Here is a 16,647-nt window from a genome sequence, read left to right on the forward strand (position 1 = left end):
AGGAGTCTGCCTGTTACCACAGGACATGGACTCCAGCAGCCTCTGGAGGTGGGCTCTGACTCTGGCCTAGGTGCAGGCTTGAAGGGCCTTAGGGAGTTCCTGAGGCCCTTTGTCCAAGTCCCTAACTGGGTGGCTTGGATAATATTCACTAATCAGCCCAAAGACCAGATGCTAAATGGCAAACTGTTTTCTCTGATTCAGACTCTTACAAGGGAAATACTGTAGCTGCTCTAACATCCAGACAGTTGTCTATCAACATCACGGCTGTACATTTCTGTTAGCCAGCACTGGCCATGTCACCAAAGTGCTCAAGAGTGCTGCTGCCCACCTCTCCCTTGCTGCCTTTCCCTGGCCTGCTCTTCAGGGACCACTAGGTGTAAAACTAAAAGGTTGAGGCCAGGCAGTGGTGGCGCACGCCTTTAATCCCAGCACTCGGGAGGCAGAGCCTGGCAGATCTCTGTAAGTTCGAGACCAGCCTGGTCTACAGAGTGAGTTCCAGGAAAGGCTCAAAGCTACAGAGAAACCCTGTCTCGAAAAACCAAAACAGAAACAAAAACAAAAAGCTAAAAAGTTGAAGGGTAAGTCCAGGAGCCAGGTAAAGTGCACACTTGCCACCCCAGTACTCAGGATCCTAAGGCAGGAAGATCTCAAGTTCAAGTCAGCCTGGCTACATAGTAAGCTTGAGCCGTCTGGAAGAAGACAGAAGATGAGGAGGAGGAGGAGGAGGGTCTCACTGCCGTAGAATGAGAATGTCTGAAGAACCTCCCATTCTGAGTCTCTGAGATGTTCTTTTTCTTTCTTTTTAATCTCTTGGTGAAAAATACCACATGGCTACCTGTCTCAGTGATTAGTATGCAGGGTTTCATTTTGAGTGTGGAGTTGGGGAACACTTAATTTTTTTAGAGTATATTTTGATTTTTGTTGTTTTTGGTTCCATGAGTGATGCACTCTTCCTTTATGGTGATAGGACCATCCTGTCACTTAATGTGATAACACCACAACTATGCCTGCCGTCAGAGTGGCCTCCACACACAGTGCATGGAGAAATGCCTACCAGTTGGTTAAGGTTAAGAGCAGTGCTCTTGTGGGAATTTTCTGGGTTTCGTTTTGGCTGACATTTTGAGATGGGGTCTCTGTAGCCCAGGCTGGCCTTACACTTTTTTTTGTAGCTGAGAATGCCCTTGAGCTCCCAGTCCTTCTGCCCCTACATCCAGGGCCAGGATTATAAACAGGAGCTCACACCCAGACAGATTTTCTGGGTTTGATGTAAGTTGTTACTGTTAGACGAAACTTGGCAAAAGGTACACAAATTACTGTTTAGGAAATAGAAGGGGGCTATAATTATTTCAGAAGAAAAAACTTAAAAGGAGTAATGCGTTCTTACTAAAAAGCTTTATAAATTACAGAATTTAAAATATTGAATGTAAAAACCCAGCCTCTACTGTTGATAATTGGACAGCAATACAAATATGATCTTAGCATTTATAGTTTCCTTTTTTGTTTAACAGTATGACTTAGAAATGTTTCCAGTAAGAACATGTACATTTACAATTCTTTTTAATGGCTGTATAGTTTGGCTATGATACTCACAAGAAGATGCCATAGTTTTTCCAACTGGTTCTCTATCAGTCGTTTCTAAGCTTTCTTGTTATGATTAATATTGCTGGAGATCATTCTTGAACATGTATACCTTTAACCACACCTGGAAGTTATGTCTGCAAAATATACACCTGGAAACCTGTAGGACACTGTAAACTGAAGAAAGTACCATGTTTTCCATTTTGATAGCCACTGGCAAACTTAGTATGGAGTTGCTTTGCCTAGTTCCTATTGTAAATTACAATACGTTATATGTATAAAAACATGGCTTTTCTGGTCAATTTCTAGCTCATTGATGAATTCATGTGCTTATTTTCTTAGCTAGTTATTAATTGAGTTTTGCCTTTTCAAAAACTTTGTCAAATAACTTTGGTTTAAAAATCCAAGGATGATCAGGTGGGTGTGTAAGAACAGAGTAAAGGATACAGGCGTGTAAAAATGCCATATGAAACCCTCTGCTTTCTGTTAAGAGGAAAAAACGTTGTTATTCATTTCCTTAAACCTTAGTGAAAGTAAACATTTTCTTGTATGTTTATTGGTTATTTCTATTTCATCTGTACATTGTTTATATTCTTTGCTAATAAACTGGAAGAGCAGTGCATGATACTGGACATCTGTCAGACATGTGAACCAGGAGCTCAGAGTCGCAGTTAGAAACATTAGCTGGTGCCATGTCCATTAATGTTGTCATGACTCTGTAAAATTGACACAGAGTAGCTGCTCTGATAGAAAGTAAGTGTCACAGGAAATGAACATGGAGCAGCAATAAGAAAAGTTCAGGGTGTGGGAAGTCAAGGGCACATCCATCCATTAGTAAGTATTGTGGCTGTTTGAAAGGGAGTCATACACAGAAGTCCTTTTAGCCTAGCTGTATTATTTTTCAAACAGCCACAGAGTTGTTAATTGGGTCATTTGGACCTACTCACTTAATGAATTCAAAGCATTAGGTATTTCCTTTGGCCTAGAGAGCACCATGAAAAAGTTATTGTGTGTAAATTAAGTAAGTTTGGAGATCTAGACCTGCCCCCTTTTTGAGACAAAGTCTCACTATGAAGCCTTAGCTGACCTCTGCTAGCTCAGGGATCCACCTGCCTCTCTGCCTCCATGCTTTCTCTTATTCTCCCTCTCTAAATATTTTAAGCTCTGTATTATAGTTTTTCAGATACAAACAAGTAATATAAGAATCTTTGGGGTGCAGGCGGTGGTGGCATACGCCTTTAATCCCAGCACTCAGGAGGCAGAGGCAGGCAGATCTCTGTGAGTTTGAGGACAGCCTGGTCTACAGAGCAAAATCCAGGACAGGCACCAAAACTACACAGAGAAACCCTGTCTCAAAAAAACAATAAAACAAACAAACAAAAAAGAATCCTTGGGGCATCAATTGACTTCAGCAATAATTCATTCTTGACTAATTTTGTTTTAAATTATGCCACCACCGACATACCTGCTCCTGTATTAAATTAACTTGACTGAATTTCTTGACTGAAATTGTCTGTTATTTTTGTTGCTTAGTTGTGTTTGGTTGGTATTTATTTGCTTGCTTGCTTGTTTGTTTGTTTTCATGTATATGAGTATTTTGCCTGCATGTGTAGGACATGCATGTCTGGTACCCAGGGAGACTAGAAGAGGACACAGGATCCCTTGGACCTGGAGTTACAAATAGAGAGCTGCCATGTGGGTGCTGGGGTTCAAATCCAGGACCCCTGGAAGAGCAGCCAGTGCTCTTAACTGCTGAGCCATCTCTCCAGCCTCTATTTGCTATATCACAGACTTTACTATTGATCTCAGGTCTTTAAGGATCCAGTTATTATCCAGAAAACTGAAATGGCCTCCTAACCCGGAATAGTGACTCATACCAAAACCCAGCACTAAGGAGGTGAAGGAGAGGATTGCTCCAAGTTTGAAGCCGTCCTAGGCTACATGGCAAGTACTACGCCAGCCTGGGCTACAGAGTGAGCTTTATCTGATGGGGAGAGGCGACTTAAATAGACTGGCTTTGCAAATACATTGTCTGTAATCTTTCAATTTGTACACATAGTTTCTCAGCAGTGAAAGCTAAAAGTTTTTAGTTTGGACAGATAAAAATTGACCAGCAACCAGATGGTGGTGGCACACGCCTATAATCCCAGCATTCGGGAGGCAGAGGCAGGCGGATCTTTGTGAGTTTGAGGCCAGCCTGATCTATAGAGCGAGATCCAGGAAAGGCACAAAGCTACACAGAGAAACCCTGTCTCGAAAAACAAACAAACAAACAAACAGATTGACCAGCTTCCTTGACACTGCTTCTGAGAGCCAAGTTCCTAATGGCACTGTAAAATGTGTAGCACTGTCATGACCTTTGAGAACGAATGCAAACTCAATTCAGCTCGTCCTCCTTCCTGAGTGAGTGTGGTAGAGTTCCTAATCAACAAGTCCCTCGGTTTAGTGAGTCTCTTTCCTCCAGACAGGAATCCTATGTCCTTGGGGCCCCAGGAGCTGTGGGGAAGAATAAGACACAGTTCTTGCTTCAAGGACCTCTACTCTAGCAAGAACATTGCAGATTGATAACTGATGACAGGTTCAAAGGGCTAGACATGTGCCTTAGTAACAAAGAGCTTGCCTAGCATGCATGAGGATGCTCTGAGTTCAGTCCTCAGCACTGCTCCCTTTGGAGGGGTGGGGGACAGTGGACAAGACTGTTGAGCACTAAGAAAGAACTGAGAGTCTTGGGGGGTAGGGGTACAAGCTCAGTAGGCCAGCCCAGAGATGTTTGAAGTTGGCCCTGTGCTTTGAGTAGAGAGAGTAGAAGGAAAATGGAAAGGGCCAGGCCAGACCAAGTAGCGTTTGTTAGGTTTTCAAGAGTGGGAGCTCATCTCCTGTGGACTCAGAATAGGCTTATGATGTAGGTTGAGCTTTCAGGGCCCAGCAAGTCTTGAAGAGGGTTTTGAACTTGTGAGCATCACCCTCGGGGCTTGTCTTTAGGAAAACTGACAGCCATATGTCAAAATAACTATTGGAAGAAAGACATCATCCAGGTGCAAGGTCTTTGTGCTCCTGACCAGCATGATGGGAGAGTTCTAGAAAGATGGGACGTGATGACTTTCCACACACTACTTTAGGGGATTTGTATGTTCCAGTCCTTCCACATATGTGGTGTATTCCCAGTGACACACTCCTTAGGCTGCTCAGGCAGGAAGTACCTTCACCTGGGATTAAGTGTCCTCTTCCACAGAGCAATAACACTGCTTCCCAAGAACTTCCCGGGGATGTGTTCTCTCATCTTATGAACAGGCTGAGGTTTGGGGGAGCAGCCACTGGAAATACTTCCTACCCTACTCTCTAATAGACAGTCCATTGTGGGATGATTGTGGGTGGCACAAGCCCTTCTTCTAAGGGATGACCCAGCTCAGAAACTCAAGTATCATTAAAGTGCTGCCTAAAGCCCATACTCCTCCAAAGTCTGGGACAGTGTGACTGGCAATAAGAACCACTTCATTGGGCTCTGTGTACAAGTGGTGTAGACAAGTGCATGTGCCCAGCAAGCCCAAGCAACAAGAAGGGTGCTCCTGAGAAGCTGCAGGCCACCTACCTGGTTTTCAGTGTGCCTGAAGCAGAGAGCTAATCCTGCAAGCCTGGCTGCAGTGATTGGAATTGACAGGTGCTACTGGGATCTTCTCCCTGGCTTTCCCAGTAAACACACGCACACGTATGTGCAGGATCCGCCTTTGAAATGTTTGTTATACCCACTCCCAGCAGTCCTGTGATGAGGCATGTTTCTGTGAATTAGAAAGTTTAGATTCTTCCCTCAGCCATCCCCCTCCTAACCCCCCTTTTCAGTCTGACTTAAAGCCATAAAATACTTCTGCCTGCCTGCCTGCCTGCCTTTAGTTCTGCTTGTGTAAATTAAGTTGACAGGATAAATATTCACATTCCCAGCTACAGGCTGAAACAGTTTGCCTGTTCTGACCAGTGAGTCGATAAAGGGGGGGTGTGGGGGGCTGACATCACCCTATACTGTACATTCCTGGCATAGATCATTTATTTAAGTCCCTAAAAAAAATACAGATGTTTTACCAGTCGAAATAAAATCCTGTGTAAACATTGAGCTTAGAAAAGACTTGGCTGGGGTGTTGAGGCGACGCAGAAGACAAGCAGGAAGGCAGATGCAGGCGGGTGTACCGGGCCAGGTGGAAAGGAACGCAGTGCTTGCCCAGTCTGTACGCTGCAAGAGGGAAAGACTGGACTTAGTTGTTTTAGCAGAATCCACCTGCAAAAGCGAATCGATTAGCATCTGATCGTCAGCGTTTAGGATCATTCATGGTTCTATCTACTTACCCCCTTTAGGTCTAACCTTTGGAGTGCCTCTTTTCCTACTAGAGTTGGCCCTTTTCAAGGCCTGCCTAAGCCTGCCTTGGGCCTGCTGGGCCTGCTGGCTCCTGGGGCTCAGCTGCTGTTGATTTAAAGGGGGGAAACTGGCCTGAAAGCCACGCTCAGTGAAGAAGAAAACCTGTCTGGGCATCGCATTCCCAAATAGCCATATATCATCTTGATCTTGTCCCACACAAGTCACTATTTTAGTTCCGCAGCATAAACCAGACATACTTTACTAGTGTAGTGTGAGGTTTTAGTTTTAGGGAATCGCCTCATGACTCTTTTAGACCTATAACATTTATTCAGAATGCATTACATTTGTGCTATGGAGCTGCTTTTAAGATTCTGGGCTGCCCAAGTGGGCCCCATGCTTCCCACAGATGTCTGCACCCCATCCCCCAGTCTCTCTGTGTTTAGAGTCTGGGTAGAGGGGGACCCTAACTGCTTCCAGGTTCTCAGTGTGGTCTCTCATTAAGGCTTGGTTTTTCAGTGCAAGAAATCTAGGATCCCTCCCTTCACTCAGTGCAGCTCCTCAAGGGACCACCCCTCCCTGGGGCAGGGCTGACCAGCCCATGCTTGTGATAACAGGACATGCTGCTGCCAGCCTGGATTAGTTATGCCTCTTTCTCAGTGAAGTGATGTTGGGGGCGGAGGTACCATAGTGTTGCTGTGAAGGTCAGGGAGAATGTGTAAAGTCATTTCTCCCCTTCTACTTGGACTTGGGTTCTGACTTCACCTTTCCAGATTTGTGTGGCAAGACCCTCTGCCAGCCGAGCCATGGGGCATACTTACCTTACAGCAACAAAGCTTTCTTCTACTTTTTCTTTCATTGATGACCCCTCTGAATTCTCCTTAGGGACCTGCTATACCTAGAGGTAAACTGTCTGTCCTCTGTTCTAAGGTGAAGAGATGAACAGAGTTCCCTGTCATCTCAGAAGAATTGCCGTTTTGTACAAGTGACTAACTAGAGAAAGCATCACATAGATGGTCCCCACTCCACATCTCAGTGAATGAGATGTCAAATCCAAGCTCAGCCAGTCCCCCTCCCTCATTCTCAGACCTGCTGGGATGCTCTTCTGACCCTCTTGGAAGGTAGCCCAATTTCCCAAGTCAAGAGTGGCTTTCCTGACGCCCAGCTTATTTTTCCCCAGCTGTTGCCCTGCTTGGCAGCCCAAGAAGACCACATGTGGCTTTCCTCTGTATTCATTGCTGCTAGCGTTTAGATGTGGTTGTTGGAGGGTACCACAAAATCAGAATGCTGTCCTGAACAGAAACCTAGAGGGATCATTTAAACTCATGACTCTCTGTCCTTTCCTTTCAGACCTTTGATACAGTCTTAGACTCTGAAAATATTTCATTTTAATTTTGATTTTCCAAAGTTAAAAAAAGAAATGAGCAGTGATGGATGGCACTGATACCTCCTTAGCAATCAAGGTAATGGGCAGTAGTAACTCCTACCATTCTGCTGTGGACAGGTGACTTGTGACTTGTTGGGTCTGCTACAAGTGGATCTTGTGAGTTTTCAAAAGAAGTTGAAAATAGGGGTGCTGCTGGTATGTCTCCCGCTCCTCAGTGTTTTTATAGAGGCACTGTGTAGACCATGAAGCCTCATAGTCCACAAGTCTTCAGCCCCTGGTTCCCACACATCACCGCTTAACTAGACTTAAACTGCCATGGCCCTGGGCCTCCTTCCTTGTCTACCACATGACTCTTTTTAGACCTATAACATTTATTCAGAATGCATTACATTTGTGCTATGGAGCTGCTTTTAAGATTCTGGGCTGCCCATCCACCCTTTACGATTCTCTCCAAGTCACAGCTCCTGTCACTGACGTTTCACTTGAAGAGGGCTCTGCTGGCCGCATGGGTTCCATCAGTTGCTTCTGAGGTCTTTCTCAGCCTGAGACCCAGCCCGGTAATCCTCTTGTCAGACAGAACCTCTTCTCACCCCTGAGCCGTCCCAACATACTGTAAGATTAGTAGTCTGTTTGAAAGCAAATTTAGACATGAAAAATGCTGTGTTGGTAGTATAAAAGATTTCCATGTACTTCCCTCTCCTCCCTCCCTAATTTCCTCCTACTATTAATATTTCCATTTAGTGTGCCACATTGTTACAGTTAGCTTCAATACTGCATATTAAACACTTTTAAAGATTTTTTAAAATTGTTATAGCTATGTGAGTGTGTGCATGTGTCTGTCATGTGTGTCTGGTGCATCAGATCCTCTGGACCTGGAGCTACATGCAGTTATGAGCCTCTGTGGGTGATAGGATCCTTTCCTTTTCTTTCAAATTCAGTCTCCCCGGTTACATACTCTTCCCTTGACTCCAACAAGTTTCTTTTCATGACAGGTAAGGATATCAGTCCTTCTGTAATGACTTCTTTATTTTCAGAATGGGGTTTATAGGGAGGGGACAGACAAGTGCACGCACAACATGAATGTAATGTATGCCAGCTAGGCAGGGCTATTTGCACGTGCGTGCGTGCGTGCGTGCGTGCGTGCGTGAAAATAAGCATGTCTCTATAGTCAAAAGAGAAACATTATTTCATTATTTAAACATTATTGTCCCTCTGTTCCCATTAATGGCTCTTCCTGAAGTTTCAGTTACCATCCGCTGCCGTCTGAAAATATTCAAGTTCCAAACTGGGTGGTAGTAGCACACACCTTTAGTCCCAGCGCTGTGGAGGCAGAGGCAGGCGAATCTCTGAGTTCAGGCCAGCCTGGTCTCCAGAGCAAGTTCCAGGACAGCCAGAGCTATACAGGGAAATTGGGAAGATAATAAAAGAAAACAAAACAGGAGAAGAAAGTAAGTTCCAGAAATAGACATAAATAGGTTTTAAATAACGTCAATTACAATTTATTGTTGTTTTTTGTTTTGTTATTGTTGTTTCTTTTTTGTTGTGATTAGTGTGAAAGTTAAATTTTTTGTAGGAGTGTTGGGGGTTGAGGAGGGGGAAATATACTGTTAAGTAGGGTTTTATATAAAGCAAGGTTTCAGGCACCCACAAGTGATCTTGGAACATATTCCCACAGAGGGAGCTACTGGACTGGCAAGATGACTCATCCTAGAGAGTACAAGTGCTTCAGTTGCATCCCCAGAACTGGTTCCCAGAAGATGTCCTCTGACCGCTACACTCGTGCCATCACATACACACACACACACACACACACACACACACACACACACCTGCATATGCGCACATGCACGCACACACTCTCTCAAAGTAATAACTGAAAAGAAAGAAGAGACTGCCATCTACTCTATTCACTGTTAAGTTAGTGGACTTCAGGACATAGCCAGTCATTGATTTACAGCCATGTCTGCCTCCAGAGTGTGTGCCATGTAATGGAAGTCTCCGGATTCATTAGACCTTGCTGTCCTATCACATCTGGAGTCATGGGGGTGTGGCGAGCATAGGATCTTTTAGCTGTGTGTCTACCCTGAACACACTTGGTCCATGAGAGTGTGCCCTGAGAGAGTTAATATTAGAAGAGACACCAAGCACCAGCGTCTGTACCATACAGGAAGTGCTTGTTGAGTCCCTTCCATGACCTAGATTGACAAGCATGAGATCATGAAAAGCCAGGTAGGTGATGATGTGCTCATGCAGCAGCAGGGAGGCTGCTGGCTTTGCATGTGACTAACATACGCTGCAGGAGAGTAAGGACTGTTTGGTCTCTGCTGCAGTTCCCAGGACACTTTCTGGTACTAATACTGGCTTAATAAGTATTTGTGGGCTGGGTGTTTGAATGCCGCTGCAGACTTGGGCCCTGAGTACCGCTGCAGACTTGGACCCCTGAGTACCGCTGCAGACTTGGGCCCCTGAGTACCGTTGCAGACTTGGGCCCTGAGTGCCGTTGCAGACTTGGGCCCTGAGTACCGCTGCAGACTTGGGCCCTGAGTACCGCTGCAGACTTGGGCCCTGAGTACCGTTGCAGACTTGGGCCCTGAGTGCCGTTGCAGACTTGGGCCTACACTAGCACTGTACTTGGCAGCATTCTGGTGTCTGAGTTCTGATTCTTCTCTGGCTGGCAGCTCTAGCTTCTCCTTGCTTGGTTCCGGCTGTTTGCAAGTTACCCCAGGCCTGGGCTCAGCCATACTCTTCTGTCCCAACACTAGGCAGAGTGGGAGAGAAGAGCGGCCTGTGTCTGCCGGCCCCAAGCTGGGGACAAGTGGCTCTTTCCAGAGCTCCCTGGCCTTCTCTCCGAACTTCACACCTAGTGATGGTCTAGTTTTTCTTGAGTCCAGTGTTACAAACAACACGTGAGGGTGGTTGTGCATTCCAGTATTTTCATTAGTGTTTCTCAGAAACACTAATCTACTGCACGTTTATCTGCAAGCCTTTCCTCTCCTTCATCTGTCTTCTCATCCTTCTCTTTTCCTGCCCTGCCCCAGTCTCGTCGCTTCTCTGACATGTGCTCCATTTGTATTGTTCAGCCTCTCCACTTGCTTATTTCTGCCAGGTTTGCCTACATGCCTCCCTGTATCCACTTGTCGGGTGCAGACAGATCACTCTCTGTCCTTGGTGAGTGACTAGGATGGCAGTTGTTGTCTGGTTTGTGCCCAGGGTGACAGAATTGATGGGCCCGTAGGCTGACATTCATAAGCCAGAGCTACCAAGCGTTGCAAAAACAGCCTTGTTTTTGCCAAGCAAGGTGAGCAAATATAGGCCAGAGCTTAAACATCCACCGGGAGTTATTTCTGAAGTGATTGCCTCTAAATGAGAAGCATTTGAAACCTCACGGCTCTCTTGACAAGTAAATTCCACAGTCGTGTGTTTTGCTGGTGTCTGCTGATTAATTACAGCGCTGTGACACATGAAAGCCCTGGTGGTTGGTTTAGTGCAGCTGTGTAGAAAAGAAAGCAAGGCCCAGTGACTTTGCCAGCTCTTTCGGGACAGTGGGGATTGAGGCCGAGGGAGGTATTTTTCCCTCTGGCAGTCACCACATAGGAACAGAAGCCCCAGCCAGCCCAGTTCTCCAGGCTCCATGCCGGGTGGTTTGGTCCCTGCAGGCTGTGGTGAGGGAACAGCATCTGGCCTGGTATGTCTGAAAGAACAGGCCCTTTGTCAGAGAAAGTGTCTCGGTGTTCATACAGGGTGAGGCACACACTCCTGTGTACTCCTACTTCAGAGAAAAGCTGCACTGGGCACAGTGGCCTACACCTGTAATTCCATCAGGAAGCAGAGGCAGGAGAATCGGATCCTGTTCAACGCTAGCCTCAGCTCCATAGAGAGTCTGAGACCAGCCTGGGCTACTTGAGTTCTTATCTCAGGCGGAGGGTAGTGGAGAATCCAGGCTAGCGACTCCTGCCTATAATCCCAGCACTTGGAAGACTAGGCCCAGACCTGGAGATGGCACTCTGGGTAAATTACTTACATGTGGACTTACCCCAAGAGCTCACATAAAGCCAGAGGTTGCAGCTCATGTGTCTGTAATCCCAGCAGTCATGGCAGAGGGTAAAACAGAAAAAAAAAAAAAAAAAAAAAAAAAAAAAAAAACCTAAAATAGATTTGGAAGTTCTCCATGTGTTTCTTGGTACTTTGTTCCCACCGCCCTCCTCATCTATGTAGATAACGGAGCCGATGAAAGGAGTGCTCTACTGTGACTCCTTCAGGTCAGAGGACTTGTCCACCCTGTCTCCTTCATTCTTCCCCAAAGATTTGTCTCCTCACAGAGGCAATGGGCCACTGCTGAGGAGGAGGAGGAGGCCACACACACTTGCCCACGGTCTGGTTTGCCTGTGTGGTGAAACAGTACCGCCCTCCTAAATACAGACACCAGAGAGCCTCTGGGATCTGCCCTGTCAGCTTTTAATTCTGGTATATAATTGAATGTAAGTGTCAAGAGCGTGCACCACATCTGACTGCTGTCCCTTCCCCTGTCTGCCAAGGGAAAGTCTGAGAGATCTGTTACAGACACCACTTCCCATCCACACAGGCGTGCTGCGGTGTCCCTGCCTCGTTAGCCCACACTGTTGTAATGAACCCAGACTTACGTCTAAACCACTTAGACTCGCAGTTCCTTCCTACACCAAGGCTTGGAGTCTAGTTTCATGTAAGGCTGCTGGCATAAAGATAATTGCTCTTCTTCACTCAACTCAATGTATAGGTTGTTTCTAACTAAGAAGCTCTCAAGGCAGATGATTATGTGGTCACCATGATCCCGATCTGGGGAATTGTGGGAAAGACCCAGAGCACAGGTTTGGCCGGGCCCTGGACTTCTTCCCACTGCTGTATCCTGCAGCTTTCAGCATGCTTCCCTGTGCTTACCAGAGCCGCATTGTGCAGGTGTCTGTTTGCTCTGAGGGAACTGCTTTGAAGAAGTCTAAAAGAGAGGACCTGAGCATTTATGAAAAACATTTTCACAGCAAAGTATTGCTTTTCCTCTTTTCCGGTTCAGGTTTTTCATCTGTTACAAGCCTATGTTACAGACTCCAGACACAGAACCAGTGCAGATTTTCAGCAGGAGCTGAGTGATGTCACTGCTTGTACCAAAGCCAAACTCTGGCTAGCCACGAGGTATGTAAAAGCCCCACGTGATGAGATGTCATGAGGTTAGCAGTGTGTTCAAGAATTGCTGTTTCTAGTTGTGAGGAGTCTTAAGTTATTCACTTGACTTTCTCAGGCTTACTAGAATATTTTAGACCCTTGTGTTGTGGTATCTTTTTTGGGGGGGCGGAGGGGTTGGTTTCGAGACAGGGTTTCTCTATGTTACCGTGCTGACTGACCTGGAACTGGCCTCAAACTCACAGAGATCTGCCTGCCTCTGCCTCCCAAGTGCTGGGATTAAAGGCGTGTGCCACCACTGCCCAGCTAAGGAAATACTTTCTTGACAGTTTTTCTATAATTGCTGAGTGGTGGGGTCAGAGGTGTGATAAGATTGAACAGTCCGAAATTTCTTATCCTTACCAGGTCCCTGTGTAGACATTGTAACTACAGGTGACAGCAATTGGCTGGTCTGCATTGTACAAACCCTTAGGAGCCATGGCAGCTGACTGCTTAAAGACCTTGGGTGACTTGAGCAGGCACTGAACGGGGCTTGACCAGGAAAGGGAAATCAAAGTTCCCATGGTTAGGTGCAGAGGAGGATAGCATATGTAGGCAAAGCGGAGTGGGCACTTGGCTTTTTCTTCTCTTTTCTTTTGTCTTTCTGTTACCAGTATTTATTCTGGAACTTAGAGTATAAAGGAGTGAAAAGAATTTGTTATATATAGAGAATAGTCTTTCTAACACCATGTTCAAAGTCTTGGTTTAGGTCCTGTAAGACGCAAAGCTACACAGAGAAACCTTGTCCCGAAAAACCAAAACAAAAAAAAAAAAAGACTGTCCCTGTAAGGGTCTCAGAATGAGTTGGCTCCGGCAAAGGCAGTGAAGAAGAGGGCAGTGTGCCCCTTACCACAGCCCACACCATTGCATGCTCCCTCGGATTTTGAGTTAGTATTTTGGTGTCTAGTGTGGCAGTCGCTCTTTTTTGTTTGGTAAATGTTGTGCTTCTGTTGAAATCCCCACCCTGTATGGGAAGTCGAGTAATGGGCATTATGAGGGTCCCCGTCACCCTAACTAAGCAAAGCTCTGGTGGCTCCATGGACAGATGCAAAGAAAAGAGCTAGACCTGGCTCCTAGGTTAGAAAGATGAGTAGAACACGTATTTCCATTCAGTATTTTAGATATGGTAACAACAAGTGTGATACAATGTATCTCATTGCAGTATAGGCATGACCCCGAGGAGAGTAGGGGGAAGGTCAATGGCAGGCTCCTTCAGAGATGGTAGTTTTGCCAAATGTTTGCCAAGGCAGGGAGAATTCCGGGCTTAGGTAAAAGCATAGATAGAAAGGTGGCCATGTGAAATGATGGGATAATCCTCCATGAGGCAGAGAAAATTACAAAGGCACAGTGAAAGCTCCTGAAGGAAACCTTTTGTGAAGGGGAGTCAGTAGGTGTCCATGGTGGTATGTGTGGTGGTCGGGAGTCTGACTGTTTCAGTTAACACTTAAACTATGAGCAGCGATATCGGTGCTTCTCTGTCTGAAGTGCCAGTACAGTTATAGCAAGCTGTTAAATACTTTCTCTAAGCCTGACACCATTTACCCTCCATGCAGCCCTGTTGCCCTTAGCCTTTCTAAGATACACAACTTCCTGGGAGAATAGAGACTTTGGGGTTACATTGTCTTTATCTCTGGGGTCAGGAAGTGGGGAGAAGTCACTCTGCTGAAACCCTTTTCCAGCCATAACTTCTCCAAGTATCAAGCCTTGGTTCTTGAGCTGCTGTAGAGAAGGAGTTCTACCCTTTTGCTTAGGCTCATTGGAGATTGTCACCTGCTTCCTGAGTCCACGCCTTGTTGCATGAGAAAGAAGATGGAGGGACAGGCCAGCCCTTGGTGACTTGAGTTTGCTCAGTGCCTGAAGACACCTGGTGGTGTGGTGTCAACCCGCCTGTTGTCTAGTCAACCTTCTGAGTTTTCCTCCTTTCTCCACAGCCTAGAAAGTGAAGCCATGAATCACATGGGCTTGCTGGGAGTGCAGGACGGCCACTTTTCTGTCTCCAAGACAGTCAACTCTCTATTATCCAAGTGTGAACTTTCCACTCAGTGGGTGGTCTGTGGATGGTTCCTAACACCAGACCTCCTCTTATTCCCCAACATACTTTTTTACAAACATTAATCAGGGTGTGTTCAGAGCCTAGAATAGAGTTTGGAAGGAAATCCTGCTGCCAAAGCACAGTACATTCCAGAGTTTTGCACGAGCTGTTCTGTATTATCCACATCATTGAGGAGTGCACACAGGCCCTGAGTTGGAAACCATAGAATTCCATGTAGGTAATGAAACCTTCACCTGTCCTGTGCCTATCTTGTCTCAGAGGGCCTCTTGCTGTGGGAGGTATTTCTCTATACCAGTTAACTGCATGCTCAAATGAGCCCACTTGGGGTCATGGCAGTCCCTTCAAAGCAGATCCTTTCTTCCCTCCTCTGCCATGGAGATGTCACAGTGCAGAGTAGTCCAAATACAACTGCTGAAGAGGCCCTGTAGTCCTGCTTATTTGCACATGAAAGATAAATGTGCCTGGGACTCACTGAGGCCTCTCTGTATCTTTCTCTTGTAACCTATGAAAAATTACTGTTGCTGGGCAAAGAAAATGTTGGTTTAAGTTCTAACAGCAACACCTTCTCCTGAAGTTCATTTCATCATTGAGTTCATTCCATCCAATAAGCACAAGAATTCTAGGGCGTGTGCCAGTTACTTATCCCTTTGTCCCAGAAAATTCTAAAACAGTTTATCGGAGCTATAGATAATCAATTGAATCTTTACATTTGCAGTCTAAAATTGAGAGCCCATAAAGACTTTTGTTTATATTCATGTTTTGATTTTGCAAGATTAGTAAGAATTTATTTCTATGAGCTGGCTGAGTAGTACACATGGGGTTGTTGGGGGAATTTTAGGTGATAAATGGCCAGCTGGCAATGTGACTTGAATAAAGGACTAGGCTTTTTCTCTTATAGGCTGCTTTTCATTCCAAGATGTCAGAGCCTTTGTGGAAATCAGCTCATTAAGCCTTGGTGCCTCCTCCTCCTCCTCCCTTCCCCTGGCTTGCCTCCTCAGCCAGTCCGCCATCTTTCCCTTGGTGTGAAGGAGGCAGCTACCAACCCCTGGCAGAAAACTCAGCCAACCCAGGTCAGGAACCATGTGAGCACTAGAGTTAGCCTCTAGCTTGGAAGGTTGTCCAGAGGTGCCCTGAGGATGCAGCCTCGTCCCCAAGCGTGGCCCTGCCTGCCACCTTGTATCTGCAGGCTCCAGCTCTGCTGCCCTGGCTGACTCACAGCCCTGCCCAGACAGGAAGGACTTGGAAAAGCTCTTTCAGCAGGGCTAAGAAGAGGAAAAGGCTTATTTATGTTGGTTACAATTTGGGATTACAATTCTATTGGGCTTCAGATTTTTCAGGAGTGGTTTGTTTCCTGTGTTCCTGTCCATCATAAAAGAGTAAATATGTATTGGACGTTCCTTTTAGAAAACTTGATGAAATAAACCGTGTGTGTTGGTACACAACTGTTAATCCTACTACCTAGGTGGGATCTGAGACGAGAGGACTGTTGCACATTTCAGGCCAGTCTGAGCTACACAGTGAACTTTTTGAAGAAACAAAGGAAAACTAAAATCAAAAAGATAAGGAAAACTTGGTGAGCTGTGTGTACTGTTAGACTCAGAAGGATGGATGGTATGATGGTCAAAAGGAAATATATTTTCTACTAAACTTCTTTCATGATTTTCCTCAGCTATCAGAACATATCAAGGACAAATAGTCTAGCACAAATTTGAAAAAGACTATAGAAAAGAAATCTACTCTTACCACAGCCCAGTGGAAACCACTGTTATTGCTTAACAGTTTTATGTAGTTACTTCATATTGTTTCCATAGCTAAGGTTTTATTAAGTATAAAAGTTACAGCTTCCTTCTTTCACTTGATGATATGGAAGTATTTGCTATTATCATTACTTAAAACTTTTTATGTCTGTATGTCTGCTGCAGAAAATAGTATCACACTTAAAATTTAAAAATTAAAAATAGAATTAGTATAAAATCTTGCAGTTCTCCTAAGTCTGTACACACACACACACACACACACACACAGAGAGAGAGAGAGCAAAGACTTAGATAGTTGTACAACCATGCTCATAGCAACATTATTCCTGGTAGTTAAAAC

General features: G+C 45.4%; 1 protein-coding gene across 1 annotated transcript in view; it reads left to right on the top strand.

The window, feature by feature from the left end:
• Thada (THADA armadillo repeat containing) overlaps nucleotides 1-16,647 on the top strand; it is a 289,455-nt gene that overhangs the window by 193,268 nt on the left and 79,540 nt on the right. The window contains 1 exon segment of the mRNA XM_036170461.1: nucleotides 12,352-12,470. Coding sequence (XP_036026354.1) covers nucleotides 12,352-12,470 — 119 coding nt within the window.

The sequence above is a fragment of the Onychomys torridus genome, chromosome 21 (assembly GCF_903995425.1).
Source record: "Onychomys torridus chromosome 21, mOncTor1.1, whole genome shotgun sequence".
Lineage (NCBI taxonomy): Eukaryota > Metazoa > Chordata > Mammalia > Rodentia > Cricetidae > Onychomys > Onychomys torridus.